This window comes from Neospora caninum, chromosome VIIa (genome assembly GCF_000208865.1).
Source record: "Neospora caninum Liverpool complete genome, chromosome VIIa".
Classification (NCBI taxonomy): domain Eukaryota; phylum Apicomplexa; class Conoidasida; order Eucoccidiorida; family Sarcocystidae; genus Neospora; species Neospora caninum.
This window is the reverse complement of record NC_018393.1, coordinates 1,274,478-1,298,692: the sequence shown is the minus strand read 5'-3', so window position 1 is coordinate 1,298,692 and position 24,215 is coordinate 1,274,478. Positions and strand designations below refer to the sequence as shown.

At 50.9% G+C, this 24,215-nt stretch overlaps 3 protein-coding genes across 3 annotated transcripts; 1 reads left to right on the top strand and 2 right to left on the bottom strand.

Annotated features, from left to right (window-relative positions):
• Positions 1–1,246: 1,246 nt before the first annotated feature.
• NCLIV_020790 (Hydroxymethylglutaryl-CoA lyase,related) lies at positions 1,247–5,516 on the bottom strand (the record flags this gene model as incomplete). Its single annotated transcript, XM_003882275.1, has 8 exons — positions 1,247–1,272; positions 1,568–2,001; positions 2,326–2,404; positions 2,654–2,763; positions 2,935–3,002; positions 3,338–3,454; positions 4,156–4,292; positions 4,952–5,516. 8 exons carry the CDS (start codon positions 5,514–5,516, stop codon positions 1,247–1,249), a joined length of 1,536 nt encoding a protein of 511 aa, XP_003882324.1.
• Positions 5,517–8,805: 3,289 nt separating this feature from the next.
• On the bottom strand, positions 8,806–13,050 carry NCLIV_0207 (cyclic nucleotide-binding domain containing protein; the record flags this gene model as incomplete). Its single annotated transcript, XM_003882274.1, has 8 exons — positions 8,806–8,955; positions 9,660–9,743; positions 10,073–10,258; positions 10,602–10,892; positions 11,228–11,330; positions 11,544–11,607; positions 11,938–12,268; positions 12,994–13,050. The coding sequence occupies 8 exons, from the start codon at positions 13,048–13,050 to the stop codon at positions 8,806–8,808; spliced, it is 1,266 nt and encodes a 421-aa protein (XP_003882323.1).
• Positions 13,051–17,004: 3,954 nt separating this feature from the next.
• NCLIV_020770 (hypothetical protein) lies at positions 17,005–23,733 on the top strand (the record flags this gene model as incomplete). The annotated part of the gene is made up of 11 exons (XM_003882273.1): positions 17,005–17,016; positions 18,307–18,393; positions 18,998–19,122; positions 19,452–19,788; positions 20,244–20,368; positions 20,811–20,922; positions 21,303–21,617; positions 21,983–22,066; positions 22,430–22,567; positions 23,090–23,173; positions 23,587–23,733. 11 exons carry the CDS (start codon positions 17,005–17,007, stop codon positions 23,731–23,733), a joined length of 1,566 nt encoding a protein of 521 aa, XP_003882322.1.
• Between the last annotated feature and the right edge of the window lie 482 nt (positions 23,734–24,215).

Below are 24,215 nucleotides of genomic sequence, written 5' to 3'. Positions count from 1 at the left end.
CGTATGCGTGTGTACGTTTTGCTCTTCGATTAGGGATTAACATCAGTTAGAATTTTCATACTAAATGAAAATCATGAATTGCGTGAAGAGCTCGTAAATGCAGTGCCATTCTAACTGATCCTATGAGACGATCTATGGTTCGGTCACATGAGTGATATTTTATTACACATACTGTACACGTATACAGGCGGATACGTTTGTGGCCAGATTGTTATACGGCCTATGATCAGATCCGGCACTTGCTTGGGTGTTTTCACGGAGGGCGTCACTTCCGCCGAGACTGGTCACAAGATAGCCTCTGAGCGAGGCTTTTCGTTTGCACAAACAGGCCCGCACAGTCCCGTAAAACACTTCTTCGTTGTAACCGGGAATTGCGGTAATAGACCTTAATAATCGCTTTCTGAAGGAGCAACACGCCGGGAGGACCGGCTGTATACTCGGCAGAGCACTCGAGAAAAAATTGTCCGCTCGTCCTGTTATCTGTTAGAGGTTCGGGTTTCATCAATCGTAGGGCTAGGCGATGCAAATCCGTGATACGCAGCAGAAAAAAGGATTGGACGAGCCGGAAACATAATGTAGCCAGTGCGACGCCCACCGGCATCAACATACGATATCTCATTATCATCAGGGTTTTGAATATTGTCCTCGACAGCAGTCTGTTCTAAAGCTCACCACGTTTGAGGAACAGCCATGCAGACGACAGGACCGAAGGAAACAAAAATGAGCAGAAACGGCACTCCAGACAGCGACAAATTGCCTGCCTACCGGGCGCTAAACTTAGGCTACAAATGAGGGTCCTGGTTAACAACCAGGGGTCCGATGTCGTGGCGTGCTAACGATGATCGGCAAATACGGAACTGGCGGTTATGTAAACTAACGGATCATCTTACGGCGTCAACATATGTATGTAGGTTGTAATCAGACGCGGTTGCACAAGTGTAGCCATATGAAGGAACAAGCATATCAAAACCAAGAGTTGCCACTTCACGGCAGCTACCCGCATGGAATTTTTCACATTCTACAATTAATCTTCGCAAATGACGAACTAGCGTTTCATCCTGTCTCGTTCCCTCTTGGCGCTCAGCGCCGCTGCTGCCTTCGAATTGCTGCTCCGATTCAAGCGACTGCAGATGAAAGCGCTTGCGTCCATTAACGCTTCTAGCCGTACACCTGAGAGACACAGTATTCACCCAACGGCCAGCATACTGGAGAAGACTCTTCCTCGGCACCGATCATCTCACGGTTCTCACAGGAACTCCAGAATTGTGGGAACTGTATAAAGATCACCACGGTGAGAGCCAGATGGAAGTGGTTGGCTGCTACATCTGTACTTAGAGGGGCTCATGTTTCCGGATGTAAATATTTGCTTGAGTTTGTGTATTGAATTGCCAGGTTGATTGGGGTAGTGAACACGGGATTAACGAACTTGCGTTGGTGGTATCTTAATATGACTGTCTCTGGATCGTTGGCATCTGGATACGGCAAAATCAACAGTGAACGGCAACTGCCTATCCTATAGACTCAGTTCATCCGCCAGTGTCTGAACGTCGAACACAGGGGATCTCACCGGTTTTTACACCTGACTTTTCCAGCATATACACAACGTCTTCGGTGGAGACGTTCCCCGGTGCTACTCGGGGATATATAGCTTGCGCTTGTCGAGACCATGATAGACGACAAGCATCTTCGGTGATTCCAGTGACGCGAGCTACGGCATTGGACGTATCATCGGTCCTAGAGGCTTCTCCGGTTCCATCCTTGCTCCTCGCTCGTTTTGCATCCATCATCAGCCTCTTGGCTGCAGCGGCTGCAGCTGCAGCGGCTGTGGCTGCTCCGGCGTCTGGCCACCGTGCAGAAGTGGGAAGAGGTGTCGAGGCAAATGGGCAGCCTCCCAGGCCAGCCACTGCAGTATCAACAACTCGAACTCCTCCATGGACAACCGACAGGAGGATGTTCGCCAGTGCTTGCCCGTATGTGTCGTGAAGATGCATCGCTACAGCCCTGAGCCAAGAGCAAATTTGTCCAGATACACACATCTACTGATGCGTACGATGATATTGTACACGAAGCATAACTCGAATTCCTCCAGATAGTAGATGGTGCCGACCGTCTGAAGTGGAAATCAGCCTCTTTCAAAACCTACGGCGTTTTCCGTGCCCGTTGTCCGCGGAGCGTGCACTCTAAGGTGGGCCGTTTCCCAAACTATGACATCAGTGCCACGTTGATACACCTATCCGGCTCAGTGTGGAATCACGCAGTTTCCGACGAATAAAGACTTCTTGCGGTAAACATAAAAGCGTTAAAATAGTCTCTAGGAGAACGCACTCCATCGGAAAGTTGTCCCGGTGCAGCTCCTCCATGAGGCGTAGAGTCTGTCCAGCTGTGCCGGCGCCGAGCGTATCGCCTGTCGTAAACCACATATCCATGAACAAGAAATTCCAAAACTGAGTCAAGGTTCTGGGCAATGCACTATTGACCAGAATCCTAACAGTGCGCAGATGTTTCCTCTGTTTCATCGACACAGCCATTCGTTTCTGTAGAGCGTCACAAAGAATCTTGACAGTTGGGGAAATGCGCCTCCTTCAGCGACCAGCATCACCCTCTGTAGGTGATCCACAGGAAACGCCACCGCTTCTAGTCTAGAGTGCCTCACCCAGGCTGACTTCGTAGCATCCCATGTCAAGCAAGTGCCGAGCCACTTGGACGACTGTCGTCGGAGCAACCGTGCCTTGGTACGGGCATTCGAAAATGCACGAGACGTATCTGAAAATCACGCATTCACATCTTGGCTGTAGAGGAAGATGGGGAAAAGTCCCCAACGAGACGCAAACGTTTGTCAGGGTGCACGTGATTCAGTGAATACAGACGAGGGGCACAGGACACATCAGAGGGATTTTTTCAAACAGTGGCTGGCGTTTCCGCGAAACGACGCACCCTCTAGTCTTGATACCACGATCCGCTGCCTCCCGTGCAATGACGCTGAACTTCTTCAAGCTCTCCGACTGAAGGAAACCCACAGGACGCAACACCGTTGAGTATTTGTTTTTCACAAAAGCCTGCATATGTGACAAATGAGTTTTCCATTGAACCCAAACGTCTCTGAATCCTCTGCTATCGTGTAGATGGTTCAGGTAGGCTGCGTGTCATTTGCTGCAGTCAACCTCTCGCTATAAAGGACCACAACCAAATAACTCCTCCACCACCGAATGCAATGGAAAAGGGAATGATCTGACCGTAGAAGAGGCAGCTCAATGCTTCCTTCCAGTCGTATTCAAAAGAAAAAGAAAATAATATACGCTGCTCGCTAGTAGGCGCACTGTTCTCGAACCACTTTTACCACTGTAGTGTTGATGTTTGCTTTGCAAAAAGCGTCGGTTGTGGCAGTGAAGACCGAAATCTCCTGTGCACCAGCTTCTGCTGCTTCCTCAAAACCTCGCATGTTGGCGACTAGAACCTGCCAAGGAAGAGATGGTCGCAAAACGGAAGGTCGGGCAACACTTTGTACACCATATGCACAGAACGTCCGAAATCTTCCTGTGCGGTACACGCGTGTGCTCCTGTGGAGAGATGCTGATTTGTTGGATAATTTGTAAAAGCATGGTTCCGAAGAAAAGGAATATGTATCGGAATACACGTAAGCGAGGTTGTGAAGGGAGAGATCATGCACGATAACCGATACTTGCAATGTTAAGAGAAGAGTATCTTTGCAACGCTCTCAAAAATAGAAGCAAGAGTATGACGAAAGGTATTTGTGCAGGGGTTCGACACGACTGTGAACAGGGGCCCTTTTGCGTTAGCGATCGCGTGCAAAATTCTGTCCAAGAGATATATATCATTGTATGGTACCTACAAGTGGCAACTAAAGAGACATCTTTTGTAGAGAGCAAAAGGTATTCAACTAGTGGAAGATCCCTCTCTAGAGTGTCGAAGATGCTGTGGCAATCATGTTGAGCAGTCAAGGCAGATGTGCACTCAAGATTGAACTACGCTTTCCACGCGCAGAGGGCACAGAATCATCGCAACACTGGACGTTAACATGCCGTGTGCTTGCTTTTTTTCAGAGACTGTGTGCACTGGATATGACTCATGAACAGCAGTACGAGTGGCATGGAGGTACATGCTCGTTCTCATGTGATTTAGAAAAATTAATCTCACCTGGAATCTCGGACTAAGGCTGCCCATATGTGTATTTCTAGGACAGAAGTGGCGTGTGAGTGCTGCTGCGTCAGCCATTTGCGGCACTTTCGCCGGGTTGACAAAGGAAGCAATTTCGATTGTTGAGAGGCCCGCAGCTGAAGATAACATGCAGAGAAATCATTTACCGACAGTTTCCATACGTGAAAAATTGTTCACAATCCCACCACATGCGGAAGGTGGGGAATCTTACATTCGGCCCTTTCTGAATAAACCACCGCATTGCGCATACATGTGAATTGAGTGTCGAGAGTATATTTTGTAGAAAGCATACGGACACTGTTGAAGAATAAACTAGGGGAGTCCAGCAAGCACGACACACTTTTGTCACCCGGGTTATCTTGTCGAATTTCACCATTTATCAATGGCTGGAAGTGTTCGCACGAAATCGGCCGACCCCAGTGAACGAAATGGCCTATACAGCTGTATTTTAAATGGCAGCAAAACTTTCTGCAACTGCGACAGCAACGGACACTCTCCGCAACGTAAGGAAGCAAACAATAACTACACCGCCAGCTTACCCCGTGAAATAAATATATCTACACATCATGTGGGCAGATCACAGAGATGCATTTATCGACACAGGTTTGTGTTTATGTGTGTGGACATCGTCAATACAACAGCATACACATTTCTATAGACACCTTCACACATATATATATATACATATATATATGAAAAAGCGTATGCAATTACACACAGTTATATATGCGAACGATAGAAAAGATTCCCTGCAACTCTGCAATCGCGTGCGCACTTTCAAGCATATTGATGTAAGCGATCTTATCATCGAGCGAGAGAATCTCCTCTTCATTCTGAAGGCCATCACGGGGAGACACCTCCACAATCCGCACTTGCGGGATTGCCACTCCCTGCTTTATGCCGTAGATTGCTGCTGGCGTCTGCGCGGGTCCAGTCGCACGGAGCAGTGACGAAGTGGCACTGAGACAGCGGGCATATTGCAGAACCCTTGATCTGTGGAACCAGCACGAACTGTGTTGCCCCCCATTTTGTACCTGACCCATCAATCCGTTTGCCTTTCTTGGATGTACAGGCGTAACCAGGGAGGAACCAGTCGGAATCCTAACTGCTTTCTGATCAACGAAATGATCGCGGGGCCCATCTGTCTCCAGCGTCAGTCGCAGTGTCCTGCTATTATGACGCTGTTGGTCGGTCACTAACGGCGCATTCGAATGAAGTTCTTTTCGCTCCCGTAGGCTACTAGACGAGCCACGGACATGGATCGGGGCACTGTGCCTAAGCCGAACACCGTTACTTGCTTGACAAAAATCCAGGCGTTGCGCTAGAGTGCGGTACACCATCGCAAAAGGGAGGAAATGGAGACGTTTTGAAGGTTGAAATGGTAATGCCAAGATAAAAAGCTTTCCTTTTTGCTTATCTGTTCGTTCTAGTGTTTCTCACCCTCCCCCAACCGTATGGCGCATCTCGGCGAATGATCCTTTCCGATTTTGGGGAGCTCTGAGCGGCTATCACTAGCCACATGACCGGTACTACGGGGCGTATATCAAACGATGAACATAAATAGTTTTTGTCAGATTTGACACAGAGCGCTGAGCTAATAAGTCAAACGAACACAATCGTACCGAGGGGTCTCGGGTCTGACACATAGGACCAACGGCACTCTATGGTGAAAAAATTGAGTACCCTAGTGTTCACATCTCAGCCTCAGGAGCTCATGCGTCTTGTAGTTCGAGTGGGCAGAAAGCATGAAACAGACAAAACCGGCTCCCGTAAAGACAAAGCATGCCGTACTACAAATACAACGTCACAGAACCGCGGGAATACAGCACGAAGTGAGCAAAAAGCTCAAAAATCTGCCGGAGTGTACGGTGAACGCGACATGCTGCCGTCTCGCTTTTCGTTGCATGTATGGGAGATGCTGTGTCGGGTGCCTCACCAGTGGGAACGGTTATCAAAGAAATGGCAAACGTTTCCCTAACACCGTTATGGTTAAGGATTCAGTGTAGCGGTGCGTGAAGTCTGCCCGTGCATTCGAATCGACCGTATTACGCCGGTCCGGTAAGTTATAATGGGCTACGCCCGCTTCCCAGGCAACCAGCCGTCAGCTGGAGGTGTAGGGTGCAGAAAAAGGCAAGGCTAATTCAAGAATGGAAACTGAAGCCCTTCTTTTTCGAGTTAGAATTCACCGATACGTGCCCGACCTCGTTTCGGTACCATTGCTGTCTCCAAGGGTGCCGATGTCAGTGTTCACTCACAAATGGCAAGGATTGTATGCGGAACTGGTCAAGTCAAGATCCTATCGTTTACACGGTTGCTGGAGGAAGTGTGTCAGCATGGGCAAGTTATATGTAGAAGCTGAGCACAAAGCCTGGCTGTACTTTCCGTGCCATTTGCCGTCACAGCTGTTCGTTCCTGTAGGGCAAAGAGAGCCTTGACCAATGAAGGGAGTATGGCCTAGTTGCCTGCAGTGCAACAGCGACATTATGTGTAGTGTCGCTATATCGCCGAGTGCACGTAAAGTCTATTTCCAGTAAAATTACGGGAATATTGAAAATTCAAAATCGATAGAACATGCATGTGCGAATGCATGTGTTCTCGTGCATTTATCGAAGTAACTGTTCTTTGTGACTAACATCATCGTATGTGTTTTCGTTCCCCCTACTATTTGTTCGTGGACAATTGATGTTTCAAAACAAAGCCTTTGGTAGCGTGTTGTTGCAGAACCGTTTCGGTCTTCCGTGCAAGTGAGAATCGTTATCACAGTGTCAGGACAGAAACGTTACTAATCAACAGAATCCCAGGTACAAACAGTAGTAACATCCAACGACGGAATTTTGGGGTGCCGCCAAGATTCCCGCAGCCACGGAAAAGTGGCAATATGCCTCCTTCGTTTTTCCATAAAAGCCTTAACGATGCTGCGTTGAGCGCATGGCGAAACTTCGGGGCAAACATGAAGAATTATTCTGTAGAGAAAATCCTGATATGTCACACTGAACCAGAGATGTTCGCCGCGCGTGGCAGTGAATTTACATCCCCCGAGACACTTTCGCAGATTTGGTTTTCAAGAGCGCATGCATGAAAAGGGAGCGGGACGGGTAGAAACACGGTATCCCGGGAAGGGAGACTGAGCGAAAGCGTTACAAAGCCGTTGAATCGAGGCCTTGCTTGGAAGCACGGAGTAGGCCGGGGGTTGTGGGTCCAGTACAAAAGTCGAACCGTCGCGACTATTCGAGCAGATCGCGTAACTGCACTCATGTGTTACGCAGAGAGGACAGAAACAACTTCAAGCCTAAATGAATAATGAACGCGTTGTCTATAAATCTTGTAAACGTTTCCCACCAAGAAACTGCAAAGCAACAACGAACATCTGATACGATGCGATCCTGGTTCACCGAAACTTCAGTGGCTTTTCTGCTTTGAAAATGTGTCTCACCCCAACACTGCAACTACACTCTGGCCTCCAAAGCGTCTCACAAAGCGCGTTGACATCCCCGATGTTCTACAGACAAAGAAAGGGGGGGTTCTTACCTCTTTTAGTGCCGATGCAACTGAGTTATCTGTTCGTGCTGGTTTTGCTGCGTCCTCGTCGTCAGAGGGGGGGGCATCTTTGATCCACGCGATGTGGTGGCGTGGTCCAAGGTTTATATTGAGCGCGGCCAGAGCGTCTTCGTATGTGTATTTCGGCGGCTAAAAGTGGACAATCGTGAAGCAACGAGGTCCATAACTGTATCCGATGCTCTCAGCAGTATGCAAATACTGTGAGAGTATACGGAATCGCCGAGTTATTCGTTTTGATACGCCCTTTTCCCACGAGGATATAGTTGCCAGTATCTTGTTGCTCGCATATGCAGTTGACTGTCTGTCCAACTGCGACTCAATAGAGATCACGTTGGGACTTGTAGTTACTCGAAGGCTAAACAGGAAGGCTAGGGTAACATCGCAAGTTGAAGCGACACGTCTATAGATGTTAAGAAATTCGCCACAGGTCGTGCGTCACAGTGGTGCTGCTTCTGAATATCGTATGGTGACGCGGACCCATGTTCAGCCTCACCGGAGGAGGAAACGACCAGTCTCGTATGCCCTTCAGTGTCTTATCCTTGACGAATCTATATGCATCCAGCACATGAGAGAGGCCAAGTGTATGTCGTCTTTGCACGATGAAAGAAGCAATTTCCGGGGAAAATTCGTTCGCTATAGGTAACGCCTCCATTAGCAGTGAACGACACTGATTTCTCTCCGCCAATTATCGGCGGCATCTGTTGAGAAACTACCACGTTTTGGGGTTGAACGACCGTAAGTCCCTTCCTGTGGCGTCCAGCGATGTCCCGTGGTCAGCGGCCGGTATGCGATGTTGTGCCCGCTTTGCCGTGAAGTTAACTCATTCAAATTGACAACAAGAACGTGCGCTGGTAGGGCCACTTGGGTAAAATGAGGTACACGCGTACTAAACGGAATTGGGCATGTAAACGTTTTGTCTATCGACCAAAATGCAGCGACGTCAACATAAACTCTTCCACGCGTTGAGCATGGCGCTGATTGAATCTTTTTTCGTTCGAGTGGTACAGAAAAGAGTGCTGAACAAGACATACAGCTTCTGTCGAGACCCCCGATAACGGTATCCCCGGTAACCTACTTAAACCGCAGGCGGACTTCATCAGCAAGTTGTCGCTTGTAAGCATCCCATTTTACTGCTTGCAGATACTGATGCAGGAGTTCGCTGTCTTCTGGAAGAGGTCCACTCGCTAAGTCGATAGACCTCTTCATTTCGTCGGTCAGGCTCTAAACGGACAGTAGTGCACACAGCAGATTCCGCATTGCCAACACGAGTTGCTGAAGCTAAGCTGTGCACGGAGCACGAATAGCAACGACGCACCCTGCATGTGAGCACAGGAGCAGCACCAAGGACTTGACATCATTCCTTTAGTTTGTTCGCCGTGGTAACGAGACCGCGTGAATTTTGGCGTGTCGTTTTTGTCTCCTGTCGAACGGCACGGGACGCGAATGCAGGCCGTCTGGTTGGCCTGCCTCAGAAAATCGATAAGCAAACGCGACTCCAATTCGGCCAACACCGGTAACGCCTGCCCGCACCTCCCCCTGTAGCCACACGACCGCGTTGGAGAATGAACGCACCTTCAAAAACTGTCTTTTGTCGATGCTGAACACCTGCAGCATCGGAACGATGTTGTGGCAGGCAGTTTCAATTGACTCAGTGACATGTCTACCCCGACAGGCAGCTGGCATGGCTGAATTCTCATCTGGAACAAATGGGTTTTGGCTGTGCATAACCGCTCCGCACGAAAGCACCGACTACGCGGGAGTAAAGCCGAATGTCTCTCATGTATTAGCAAGCAATTCAGCCAGGAAGGACTTCTGTTGGGAAAAAGCTCAAAATGAATGCTCACTGTTACATAATACGTAGGAACAGGCGAACTGAGATCGTCTGGCTTGTGGGAGCACGAGCCTGTTCGCAAGTGTGTGCTTACCTGCGCTGCAGGGAAGGCAACGAGGGTCACGCCATAAACATTCCCACGTTCTGCAACGATTGCATTTTTCTCGCCGTCGAGGATCTACCATGTAAGCAAGAAACAGCAATGACCAGGACTGGCGAGAGACGGCCTTTTTGCCTGCTCTGTTTAATGTGGACAGCGGGACAAGCCGCCTGAGTAATTCACGAGAGGCTGATATTCTTTAAAATTGATAGTTGATCAGGTACTAACACCCCTGGCTATGGCTGCGGTTGGAGTACAGATGCACGTTTGTGTAGCTTCGAACACAGCTTCTTCATTGTGAAATGGCATCGCCTCACGGTCGTCATCTGCAATGTACTTGAGATGTCGCACATAATTCAGGAGAAGTGACAGACATCGCTTCGGAAATACAGTCAGTTCCGCTTCACCTCTCGAGCCCCATAGATCGACCTTCGGTTCAGATTTGCGACTTGAAGCACGAGGGTCTTATTGCCAGATCTTTTCTTTGGTTTTCCGTCACCGCCCATTTTCCCCGTTTCGGCGCTCGGAGAGGTCTCGGCGCTCTTGGCGACAACGTCGTCCTCTACCAGTACATGTTTCCCTGCAGTTGCGTCCTGTATGCAATAACCGCATGCAGATTTGGAACACCAGCACTGAACGAAAGTGAGCGAGAGAGAGACAGAGAACTGCCGTCGGGAAAACGGAGAAATCTCGACGCCAGTGGAAGGGTGAGAGAGCAATTTCCAGCAGTGGTATGTTGTGTGACGGAGATTCGCTCTCTGTGGACGCTTCGCAGGAGTACGTAGCAGCAGTGACGAGCCGCTCGAGGTATGCATTGGTGTATTTCTCCTGCTGGTTGGTTTGTGACTCTAGGAGTCTTCCTGCAATCACCTGAAACCTGTGCTACGTTATCTTGACTGTCAAAACCCCAGGAGCATGTGAACAGTAATTCCTCACTTGCTGATCGATAGAAATCCCAGCGGGGGATGCCTGAGGACGTTTAGAGCTTTCATAAAGTTCCACTTTGAAAGGCAGAGGCATTCCTTCTGTCCCGGCCTCCTGCGGCCCGTTGCCGTTGGCACCCGCCTTACCGGCGGCATTCAGGAGAGACAGACGTGACGAACGTTTTTCGCGTTTCTTTGGGACGAGGTTCAGATTCGCGTCCACTTTCATTGATCGCAGGGCAAGAACAGTTCCTGACTCGACCAGGATGACTTGACTAGCCTCCTCGCCTTGTCTCAGAATAATCTGGAAAAGGGGAAAGAGAACTATTCCGCCACAAATCCCCCATAAACTTTCGAGGTGAGGTTCTCAGTGTATATCGAGGTGGCTAGCGCCACTGTTGGAGAGACGAATCAAACAAGATACAGCCTCGTAGAATGGCATGCACTCGCAGGTCCTAGAACATTGGAAGATTACCTACAACGCTGGCAGTTGCACGCACTTTAACGTGCAAAAAACTGTACATGCATACTTGTGTGTACATCTAGAACTGTCCTTTAGGTGAGTTTGCTTTCTACAACAAGTAGTGCGTTGATTCATCCCCACGATATCTCCTTTTCTCTGATAAGGGATACGCTCACATGAGGGCCTGGGTAGCTGTGTTCCTTGAGCTTCTCCGCGAGGGCCTTGATGTCCGTGTCAGCGCATCCTCTGAGGAAGGTTAGGCTCTGCAGGAAATGGACGCTGAAAGCCACATATCCACCAGACGTTTTCCTAAGTGTGTATCATTTGCTCAGCACGCACAGCAGTGGATGCTGTGTGTGCACATCGTAACGGACTGCCGAAGTTGGGACAGGAAGGTGCGCCATTCAACAGGAAAGTAGGTCAAGTAAATCCCTATTGACTTGGGGACGGAAGGAGCGTCTGGCCACTGGCAGAGAATGCATATCTTCTTACTGCTTTTCAAACATTTCTTTGTGCTTCCTCATGGCCATCGTCTGATACGCCTCTCGAGTCAGTACTGGGAGCGGGCGGTAAACGACACAGCAACGCGCCTGTCAGAGCCTATCCATCCCCGACATTATTTTGAACAGCAGGTAGCGGTTCAAGAGGGGTGTGTTTTTTTGGCTGATGAACGAAGCCCTTGCGGCACTTTACGTCACCGTGGAACTACTGTTCCTTCGACGTCTTCTCTCAGATTCCAGAAAACCTGAGATCATCTTTTGAGTATCTTCGGCAAGTCGCTACGTCACGTGAATCCCATTTTGACACACATAGAGCAGGATTCGTGTTTGACGTTACAAATGGTGGTAGTCAGGATGTTGCCCGAAGTGAAAACAGTTTTGCTCACCGAGAGTTCCTGTTGTCTCCAGGCATACAACAGTCGCCGCCCGTGGTTTGTTTTCCATTAGCGCCATTTCCCCAAAGCCGCCTCCAGATTCGAGAATGGCAACCTGTTGGAATGTTTCACTGGTCGGTGTTACCGGGGCCTGGACGGACACTCTGCCTGTGAGGACGATGTAGTACTTGTCCCCCCAGTCGCCATATCGGAAGACGACCTGCTTGGGAGCGTAGACCTCATAGGTGAGGCTCCTACATAGGGATTTCTGGGTTGCTTCATCGAGCTTTGAGAAGAGATTGACGTTACTGATTACTTGAAACATACCATCTATATCATCCACCTACGCCGTGACACACAAACATGACAGGTATGTGGTCTCTAAACGTGGCACCTTCGTTGGATGCTTAGAATAAATCGCGATGCACGAATCTCATCATTCAAGAGCATCGAGATGGGATAACAGCCAAGGCATAGTGAGCCTCTCAGGAGGAACATCCCTGGAGATCCAGTGCCATCGCGAGGAAAATACCCGCAGTATGCCTTGCGCAGTTATTGTAGGCATGCAGTAGCTTGCTCTACTGCATGCCTCCAGTGCTCGGACGACAGGATTAGCGGGAAACCCTCACATGCAGCCAAAGACAGCTCATTTACAGATCGTCGAAAGCGTCTAAGGCGAACGGCCGCTGGGGTGTGCAACTACGGCACGTCCCCAAACGCAAGGCGAACACAAAGATTTAGGGTGGCCACGTGTGTTCTCCTACTGTCCTTTCCTTTGGGTCCTGCATACATAAAGACACATAATGTGTAGAGAGACCGCCAAACTAGCCGAGGAAATACACATGAGCTTGATATTCACATCAAATGACTTGTGTTACACGGCCACTGATAATCAGATTCTTTCCTCTCGAGCCAACGTTCGAGTTTGCGACGCGGCAAAAACGGTCAGGATCCCGCTTTTTGAGTTATAACGGACGAATGTGAATATATCATCGATCCACCCTCTACGCTTTGAAGACGCTCCTGGACTTTCTCATGCAAAACAAAACCGTCCCTGCTAGCCCGTACCTTCGATGCAGCCTCGCGTAGGGCCTCCAGCTGAAGGAAAGTCAACGAGCCCTTCATTTCTTGTCACCTGTGGCCGTGTAGTGTAACAATACAAGATCAGGAAAGACGGATTGTGGGAGGGCTCGAGTCGGAAGTCCCGAGGAACCGCGAAAGATAGGTTAGTAACACGTGATTCTTGGGTGTCACACAGCCGCTAACAGCAGCTTTCCATTCCCCCCACCATCCACCTCCAATCATAGGCCTATTGCTCGGGGAAACAGGTCATGTTCGTTGAGAGGGGGATTGCATCGATTCCCTGAATTGTCGGGGCGATATTGGTAGGCGAGAGGAGCCGAAAAGAGCCGTCGTCCCCTTGAGGTGCCCACTGCGGGAAGTCGGGTTCCTTCCAAGAGCAAACGGTAAAGAAAAGCAATCCCGCACCGACAACCTTCACGCTCTCAAAAAATAGAGTCCGTCGTCGTACTCGAAGGGAAGCATTCCTTTCCTTCTTCTGTCCCCAAAGCCACATCGCCTCTGGGACGCCGACCACCGGAACCTTCGACAATGGATGTCCGTACATCTGAGCTGGCTGGGCTTGGTGACCTCTCACCTCACAAACACGTCACCGGAGCAACCAGGGTGGTTTTGTGAAAACGCTTCGGTCGTTAATGATGTTCGTTTGGGAGGTTGACAGAATGTTCTAACTCCAAGGAAGAGCCAGAACTTCTCGCTTGATGACGTCCAAACTTTTTTCCGGCGTGGGGCGCGAACCTTGGTTTACTTGATCCAGCCAAGAACAATATCGGGCGAGTAGTTACAGAGTTTTCTTTTTTTGATCTGTGCGTGAGCCGAGTACATCAGTGGAGAATTCACCTTTGTTTTTTCTACTTTGTTGTCGGCAGGGAAGAAGCTGCATGCACCCTTTGCTTTTTCGAATATGGAGCCCTGATTTTCCAAGTTTATGGATCAGGCCTCGTCAGTTGCGGGTTTTTGCAGTTTGCGATGGCTTCTCGCTCCAGCATTCCTGTTTTTGTGGGTGTTCTGCTGGTGACGCACGGAACCGAGTATCCGAGTTTGAGAAAAACCACCCCGTTCTGAGGGCGGGAATTTTGCACGCATCCAACAGCAGGGTCATCTGCAGCGTACTCCCCTCCTCGACGCTTCTTTTCCGTGTAAACAACAAATAAATCCCCCAAATCGAATTGAGGTCAGAGGTCCTCTGTGGGTGCTTATGGCGTGCATGGTTTCCGTGTTGAGTGTTGTCTCCATCGAGTACTCGCACCGTCTGTGGGTTAGTTGAAAAACCCACGTTGACAGTATGCCCCACGTAGGCATTCAGCTTGCGCTGCGGATACTGACTGTGAACTGCCACTGACCACTGCTGGGGGATCCGCAATCAAGAAGTTTTGCTTTGCATTCCACGATTTGGCAGCATGTTCATCTCATTCGTCACTTCAAGGTGGTGCTCCATACTGAGGCTACTCAGGGCACGATTGTAAGAGAAACTGAACTGAGTAGCATCGTTTTTTTTCAGGCAACAAACAGATCATAACCGGTAGCACAATTTTTTGGTGGTCCTCCCGTCACTGGAGTCGGCTGCTTCACCAGACTAATCGTTGGGGCGTTGTCACATACCTCCCTGGCTTTCTTTACGACAGGATTAATATCTACACTTACCGTCGAACATCCAATATGCATTACGAGTATCGAAGCACCGTCAGCTAGTGCAGGAGTGAGAACTGAGACCCGCGAGTTCGTGTTATGATCTAGACAGAAGTATATGGCCCATTCGAGTAGCTTCTACGATCCCGTATGTGCCATTTTAAAGAGGAGCGCGATACGACGTGCCGCGTTGCTGATACGAAGAGGCGACCAGAAACGCTATTCAGAATTGCGCATGGCTCAGCACAAAAGAACACACATGCCATCGTTTTTGCGAGTTTTACGAGCGATTTCACGTACACTACCCGTATCTTTTGTCACAGAGACAAACGGAGGATTCTTGTTTCTGCAAACTTTCCATCTTAAAAAAACCATGACCAGGTGAAGCATGACTGCATTTCAAGGGAAAATTCCCGAGTTGAGCCTGTCACAGAGTGGCCGTCCCTCTCAATCTGTGCTTGGAACAAAGCAATTCGAACCGTCGCATGCATTCTTTTTAGAAACAACACTGTATTCTGCTGGATGAACATAACAAACTACTATTTTTTCAAGCATGCAGCATTTGGGCGACTCTACGCTGAACCGGGAATTTATGATTGGTCCTCTCGTATGCGAAGTATTTGATGATGGAAACGGAATACATAGAGCGTCTATCATGGGGGAATGATCGCAATATGAGCCTCCGCTGCTTAATGAACAACATTGCAGTCTGTCTTTACGTGACCGTTCCGACTCATCAGCACCGACACTTAGCCCTCGTGGGTTGAAACTGTTCTATGCTAAAGCAGGGCAATCTGCTAAGTTCCTGGTCCACCGTTTAATTTGCGGCCTGCTACAAGTTAGGGATAGCTAGCCGCATAAGCGGAATATTTGCTTCTGGTGCCGCCGTAGGCAGATCCCGCTTCGTTCAGTCCTAGAATAGTGCGCTGTACTTTTGACTACCTGGAGCCTATCACTGCTGTAAACAAATTCTCGCGTACTACGAAAACCGAACAGATGGCAGACCGCTTTGAGACTCGTCGCAGTTGATAAAACAGGAGTTTTGTCATTAAGGATCGTCTCTTCGATCCCCGAAACTGTCGGTCGTGCTTGGGGTCACCCTCCAACCTCTCATCGTCATGCGCCATGATACGGGTGGCCTTATACATCTGCTAAGTAGTCCAGTCTCACAAACGACGCCCGCCATAAAAAGGAAAAGGCCATATCTTCCGTCCATTAATACAACTGGAGACGCACAGTTTCTCTCTTCGCTGTTTGCTTCCTTCTTCCATGCCTTTTTTGGCTTGGCCGTACTTCCCGGCGTCTCTTCCAACCGCAGCGGTGCATGCAGCGCCGCGTAGTGAAGACGGCGGTGCCTCAGGTCTGCCTCCCAGAGGCTTCTTGTTCATGATAGAGCGTGAAGTACAACTCTTTTACTCCCAAACTGGGATTGGTGTGTGCCAACCCACGTCTCCAGTCGTCTACTCCCCGTTGTTTACCTTGAACGAGCATTTTTGATCAAGACAGTTCTCTCTGGGGGCAGGAGCGGTTGTCTTTGTACCTCCTGGTCGAAAGCTTGCGTGTGGAGGCCCTGTTTCGGCGAGAATTTGGCTTTCAGATTCTCCTATGCCGGAGATCGGACTGAGGAACAACAAATGGAGTCTGTCTGTGACACTCCTCTGAACTTCCTTGGCCCGGTCTCGTTTCCCTGTCGCCAACGCCCCGGACAAAAAGGACGAAACAAACCTGGTTTCTAGGAGGCACTTGCTACGCCGCAAATCGCTTCTTTTCTGTGCGCAGGAGTGTCTCCGGGTCTTTAACACGCCTTTTTCATCTTTCCTCTTTTTCTCCTCGCGTATGCTGCATATGAAAGACAGTGTGTGCATTTCTGCGACAAGTTTGCGGCGCCCTCCACGCGTTGCTTACGCGCAACGCCTCTGCAGTTTGTATCGAGGGGCAAGGCCCAGTGCCTGCTCACAAACCGTAGTTCGTACCCAGCTGGAACTGCCTCTCTCTCCCTCCGTCGTCCAGTTCTAAGAGTGCACGCTGGACGGAAAAACATGACTTTCGCCGACGCTTCTTTTACAGATGGCCCTTCACGGGATGGGTCCACGGGCCGATCTGTGGCAGTCTTGGGCGCCTCCGTTTCTTCCAGAGGAAGCGGAAAGTCTCGCTCTCCACCGAAAAACGTCTCCGAATCTGTAGCTGCGCCCTCGTCTAATGTTTCTTCGATCTACGGGTCCTCCCTCAGTTCTCTTCTCCGCGTCGCTGCCGTTCTGTTCACACTCGCATTTGTTGGAAATGGAGATACCTTTCCGGCTGCAGGAGAGCGAGACCAGAACAGGCCCTCGTTTTCGTCGTTCCGTTCCTCGTTTGCACCGTCTCTGCTTTATGCCGAAGCCCGTAAGTAGTTCGGCGAGCGGGCTAGGAAAAGCGTAGACAGGTCGTTTTCACGAGACGACAGCGACGCGACAAGGAAGCAGAGACGAAACCATCTAAAATACGAGAGGCGCACGGGAGGCTGCAGCGTCGTGTGTGTGAATGTGGTCTGTGAAAAAATCTTGCGGCGTGCTCTCCCTTCGAAAGAAGTGTTTGAGGACCAGAAAAGGCACGGGGCGTGGTATTGCCAGCAGTGAAATGCTTCGCTTGTGGGAGAAGACGGGGAGATCCGAAGAGCGTTAGGAAAATCGTCACGCGGGAAGACCTGTCTTGCGTGAAAAGGGATCGTTGGGGATCGATGGTCACTGGAATTTAGGGAAGGGCTGAGGGCGCCGCTTTGCGGAGATACCGGCGGCTCTCCAGATGCCAGTGTCTAGACGTTCCCATCGGGAGAGAACAAGATCACAGGCAAAGAACTGAGATTAGCCGTGATCACGTGGGAGAAGCGTGCACGGCGGTAGATTACCATTTTTACCGCTCCAGAGACCTAAGTGCCTTGAGGTTTTCTCGGTGTCGAACGGGGGTCGGGTGCACGAATGAGCACGAATGAGGTTGCTCAGCTCTCTTCTCCAGTGTCTCGCTTCATTGGCGTCGTTGCCTCTTCGGTAGAGCATCTGCTCCATGCTGACCTCCCGAAACTTGGGACAGATTGTCAAACCGAGCACGAAATTGCGAACCGAAACTATAACGTTAAATTTGGGCTTAGTTTCAGTACCAGGTCTCGGGGGGAGGCTGTTTCAAATATTTTTCAGTACACCTGCAGGCTTTGAAAATGAAAAGCTTCCCGCAAATAAACTTAAAAGGACGCCATAAAAATCCAACCCGAGAGGGTTTTCACGCTCCTCAGATCTGGCGAATTCTGGGGTCTTCCTCTTTTTCAGGAGCATCGCCCGGGAAGTCGCGCGATTTCTATCGTCTACTGGGAGTGAGGAGAGACGCTTCCACACGAGAGATCGACAAGGTAAGTCTTGACTACAATATCGATCCTGCCCTCTCAAATCGCGGCAAAAGACGTGCCTATATATATATATATATATATATATATATATATATGGTGACGTAGATGGGGAGGTAGGCGCATGAATATATCCAGTGGGAGGAATGAATGAGCATCTAGACTTTTTTGACAGTGACAACGCTTCTTGGTTGAGGGACAGAGATGTCGCACTGCACCAGCCGAGAATGCTGTTATTCGTGCTTTCGGTTAATCGCCGAGAGTGTTCGTGTGAATGTGTGTCGCCGTTGAATGCATAGGCGTATCGGAAATTGGCAAAGCAGTATCATCCGGATGTGAACCCAGGGAACGAGGAAAAGTTTCTTGATATTGCAAAGGCTCATGAGGTGAGAAGACAGGCGAGCAACAGGAAAAACAGGCTGAGTACGAAAGAGAGGGCAAAGACCCGGCAGCTCGAGATAGCAACCCGCGTCTGGAAGAAGGCTCACGCTCCAGAACCGAAATTTAGTTTTATCGTGTTTTCATGTCACTTCTGTCCCATCTGCTTTTTGACAACCAATTTGTACTGGAAAACTTACTGTGTATCCTCTATATGTCGAGTTGAATCAGCTGGCGGTGTTCTCCTTACTCTCCACCCATTTCCTAGTTGCTGGCATTGTCTGTCCCTTCTCTGACGGACGACTCTGCCCATCTTCTGTTCCTTTCTCTGCTTTCTCAACCGGGTGGTTTCCTTCTTTTCTGTGTGTGCTGTCCCGTTCTGTCTTTCTGCTGTTTATATTTATGTATATATATATATATATATATGTACACGGGTGTAGGTGGAGATCTCAAGTACACGCAGACGTCAAGATGGCGCTGATGTACGTTTCTGACTTGAGTGGAAAGCGATGTAACTGCTACACATATGTGGGGTATTCCTTGCTGTTGTGCTGCCTAGCATTCACCGCGCGACATCATCCTTCAATGGTTGTGTCCATATCTTGTCTTCAGGTGCTTAGCAATGAAGAACAAAGGAAGAAGTACGACATGTTTGGAGAGGCAGGACTCGGCGAGGGAGGTGGACCTTCGCCTGACGGAAGTGGAGGCGTGCCTGTCGACTTTGCCGATCTCTTTGGGTGAGGAGAAAAAATATGAATGGAAGAACGATCCCTCGCTTCTGCAGTAGTCAAGCTACGCTAACCATCGTCTCTTTGCGGCCGTGTGCCGCACTCGGAGAAGCCAGTGAATGCTAGTCGAGGTCTGTACACATCAGTCTCTCTGTATATGCATACATGTATATGAGAGAGTATAAGCACTTTTGACTGTGTAGGTGTCGAGGACTTGATCTGTGCCGACTGTTTGCCCACCTGTAAGCGGTGGATGCCTGCATTTGTGTAGGTCCGTGGGATGGGGCAGAGAGATGTGTGCTTGCTGGGGCCTCGGGCGTGTGTGCCTGCACGTTCAGCGGAATGTTCGGCGGAGGTGCAGGCGGTCCAAATATCAAAATTACTTTCGGCGGGGGCGACGGACCGACCTTCTCAGGTGCCCCCGAGGGCTTCGGGAACTTCTTCTCCGGCGGAGGCCATTCTGGAGGGTTCCAGGAAGCTCCGTCAAACAACGCCAGCTTGTATGACGCCGAGGATGACGAAGTTACTGAACTGGGGCCGCAGGCTGTCCACAGACTCATCGATGGCCGAGACTTTGTTTTCTTTCTCGCGCTTTACAATCCAAGGTGTCGGCCTTGTCGGCAACTCAAGGATGAATTCGTCAAGGCAGCCAAAAGGATGAAAGGCATTGTCCCGGTGAGGAGAGGGCGCCGACGCGCTTCCTCGTGGGGCGACAGAAATCACCACCCGAATTCTTCCTTCCAGACACACTGCCGAAGATGTGCGGACCTGTATCTAGTCATGCAGAGAAATACACGTCTCTCTCTCTCTCTCTCTATATATATATATATATATATATGTATATATATATATATATATACACACACACATATATATATGAGTGTGATCGTTTGAGCATATTCTCGCCCAAGCGCAGTGCCATAATATAATATCTGTATGTTGCTTTCCGTCGAGAGATATAGTGCATGTGTCGTAGATACTTCTAAAGAGAAAAAACGTAGCCTCGGGTCTGGGTGGGAGCCGGTTTTTTCGGCCGCTCACTATTCCGTGTGCGCCGTCGCCGTGGGCGCAGTGCTGTGCACGTTGTGTGGATGTGCGTAAATGTGGATATTCCTGATTGCTGTGTACAGTTTGGCGCCGTCAATTGCAGTCGCTTCGGCAATCTCTCGTATTGCCAGGAAGCCCAGCATTACCCTACACTGCTCTTCTTTCCTGCGGACAAACATTCCAAGCGTATTGACTACCGTGGAGAGAGGTAGGTTGCCGAAGCTCGAGAAGGCACGGCGTGAGGACGCGGCGGATCGGGACACGAAAAAGCTGGGGAAGGAGAGAAAATCCAAAACTGGAGGAAAGGGCGAGTGGCTGAGACAAAGAGGCGGGAGCATTTAGAGGCGAAATCGAATAGGATTTCTGCTCGGGTGTGTATGTCATCTACGGAGAAAAGAGAGAGGACAAAACCTTGAGGGATTTAGGATAGGCAAAAGGGAAGAAAGCGGGGGCAGAAGGCAACGCAGACCGGGGAAATCCGCTGTGAAGCGCATAGGCCCACGGGGCAACGGTGTGAATCACTTGTGTGGCCGTGGCCAGTCTATGTGATTCTAGCGCTGGGTTGCGTCTCTTTAGAAAACACCCTTCACGGTGTATTTGATAGCTTTCGCGCCTACACATCCGTGATTGCCTGTCGTGCGCGCGAACAGAACGGCGGCCGCTATGGTCCGCTTCCTCTCCGAGAATCTTCCGTCCACAGTTGTCGTCCTCACCGATGAGTCTGCCGAGACGTGGTTTTCCACGGATCCGCAGATTCCCAAGGTAAGCAGCCACAGGAGATTCTAAGCCGCGCCGGGTCTGGGGACCGGACGCCTCGTGGTGCCCGGGGTCTGCGCGCGGCTTCCGAGGATTTCGTTTCGATTCGACGCTTTCTAAGACGGGCGTCTCCTCGAGAAAGCTTGCTCCTCAGCCGCCGTGTGTCTGTAACTTCTCGGTGCCTGATGTCTGACGCACCTCCATGAGTATGTCCAGGGTGTTTGAGAAGCGCCAGGAGGCCTTCCGAGTGGCTGCGTCTCCTTTTTTCAATCGATTCTGACGCCCCAAGTCGGCAGCTGCCGCTCGGTGGAGTTGTCTCTCTTGGAGTCGCCGTCATGGCGGGCTTTGGATCTTTCTTTTTTGTCGGTATCTGGGATTTTGCTCAGGTCGTTCTCTTCACGGACAAGCGAGGCACTCCGCCTCTCTTCAAATACCTTTCCTACCAAATGCGCAGTCAGGTGGCCATGGGGGTTGTCTTCAAGAACCAGAAGAACCTCCTGAAGGCGTTCGGGGAAGGCCTCGAATACCAACGAACGCACCAACCTCCCAAGCCAGGCGCCAAGCCGCTTCCCGCGGAAATCATCTTCCCTTCTCTGCTCGCCATCGACGACATTGACCGCCTCACAGGCGAATGGATCGACGTGAAAAACCACGTGAACCAGGAGCTGCTGACTCTCACCCTCTCACGACTCGCCGCGAAAGTAGGCAGACGAGCCAACTGCGCGGCCGACAGACGGCCTTCTTCTGTTTGGGGCGGAGAGGACTTCTTCCATCAGCGACGCGTCGCCATCTCGTTTCTCGTGTTTTTTCATTTGCTTAGGCCTCCCCGCAGCCTGCTTTCCGCGTGTTTTGGTCTCCACACTCAATTACAAGGCGACAAGCCGTCGTCTCATCTCAGGTGCTCTCCGCACTGTGCTTTCTCTCTTGCACGCCTTTCGATTCTTGTCTGGTCTCATCTCTTCACGTGTCTCTTTCTTGGCGTGGCTTCTCATGTGTTTCCCCTTCGCCGCTGCGACCCTTTTCACGCGCGTTTTTGTTCCCTTCTGTCCCGTCGTCTTCTCTCCAGGCACGCACGGCGTCTGGAGTTTCTTTCCGCGAGCTCACAGCGAGGCGCATGGCCAGCGGGGAGTGCGGCAAAGATGATTCGCAAGTACGAAGTTGGCTCTCTTTTGCTTCACCAGCGGGGTCATTCTTTTCCCCGTTGAATTTGATCGGCTGTGCTGTGTCTCCGGCGTTTCGGCGAATCCCGTTTCTTTGTCGTCTCAAGTGCATGGGCGTTTTTCCCTGTCATCCAACAACAGTATTTTGACTAAGCTAGGATGACGTAGGTCGCTTTGGCTGTGATCGCTATATGCGGTGCGTTCGGGGTTATTATCTTCCTGTTCTTGTTCTGCGTTTTCTTCCAGCTTCGTTCACGATCTTTCGGAACATCTTCTTTCTATGCTTCGATGTTTTTGAATCGCGGAAACCCGCGCTTTGTGCTCTCTGCGGTTCCCCATTCCTGCGTCTTCAGTTCTGCTTCGTCCTTCTCGTGCCCGACGCGATGGGTGCCCGCCAGGCGCCGAAAGATATCTTTGCGAAGCTGACGGAACTTTCAGAAAAGTTGAAACGCGATCCGCTGAAGATCTGCTGGGTTAACAAGGACACGCAGGTGCGTACAGCCACACGGTTTTGTAGGTGAAGAGCGAAGACGGCGGCACCGCGCGGCTGCAGCGTTATCTGCTCAGGACCAGAAAGGCTCTCGTGAGCGTCGACGTGGGTGCGGAGGCAGACGCGTGAGTGTTGTTGTGTCTACCGCGTCGAGCCGAGGCACCCGTCTGCGTCCATCTTTTCGCGTAGTCGGTCAAAAAACGTGACGGGATTTGAGGTCTCGGCAGAGACATCGATGCACGGTGAGATCAGATGCACAGGGGTAGTGTGTTTCTGAATACGCACCGCCGTAAAGAGCGCATACGCGAGTGCGGCAAGGACGTCGTGTACTGACAGCGCCGCGGCTGCGCGTGCGCGATATGTGCATAATGCGACCGGAAAAGGGACGGATTGCTCCGTGCTCAGCGGCTTATCCGCAGTTTCCTCGGAGGCGGCTGTGACCGGCTCACAAGTTTCTGCTGGCGGACAGGAGCTTTTCGCCTTTAGACTCTTTGAGTTCTGGGATTCCTCTCTCTGTTCACAGCCTGGATTCACGCGCGTCTTTTCGCTCCCTGTCGACCAAGAGGTTGTCTTCCTGGCCTATCGACCGAAGCGGAAGAAATACGAGGTAACCGGATGAGCACACGAGCGTCACGCTGCTGGAAACCACAGAGCATGTGCGGCCAGAAGCCACGTGCTCGCGCTTGTAGCATCGCCTGGAGTGTCAACGTCAAAATCTGGAACTCTCAGTGGCGTCGCATGCTTGCTCGCGTTGCTCGACGTGATTCTAGCTGTCCCGAATCGCCGGCTCTTCCCTAGCGTAAAACGCGCCACCCTTTACAAACCCCACACGAGTGTTGAGGTGGGGGGTGCGACTCGCGACTGCGCCTTGCGTTTCAAGGCGCAGTGAACAGGTGGGAGGTCCCGTCGAGGTGGTCTCAGATCTCGTCTTTCTCGATCCTCGCCCACGGTTCGAGTCTGCGCAGCAAAGGCGTTCCCGTGCAGAGTGAGGGGCGCAGTGTGCGTGCGCGTTTGCGGCAGGTGATGACCAGTGCACCGACACCGTCCTCGGTGGAGTCCTTCGTCAACGACGTCGTTTCGGGAGGAAAGCAGTTGACAAAGAAGCTGACGCAGTTTCCGCAGTTGGCCCGGAAGCAGGCAAAGGTGCCGGGGCACGACGAACTGTAAACGCAAGTCGATGCGCCGCTGGAGACGCTGCTATCAAAGGGGGCTGCGTCCTTTCGTCAACCAGCAGAGACACACGTGTGAGATTTGGTGCAGTCGAGACTGGGGATCCGGATCCTTGTGTCGAGGCAGACGGCCTCGACCGTCAGTCAGGTTCTGCGGTCGAGGTCGACACGGCGAAGGACGCGACACCTTTGGACTTTTATATTTCGTTTTCATATAGACGGCCAAGCCGAGAGGACGCGTCTGAGAAGGCACTGCTCCACACGCCAGCAGCCTCAGGCGCAACTCGCGGGCGACAGCGAAGGCCTCTCTTGGCCCGACAGGGGTCGGTTGTTACGGTCGTTCGGTAGCACATGGAGCGGCAGCGGGCGCGGTTTTTTCTGTCGTCTTCTCGGGATCCGGCCGGAGTTCCGTCGGAAGAGGCAGCACAGGGATACGGAGCGGTGGTGTGCGAACCAACTGAGGTTCTCGAGGTCAGCATC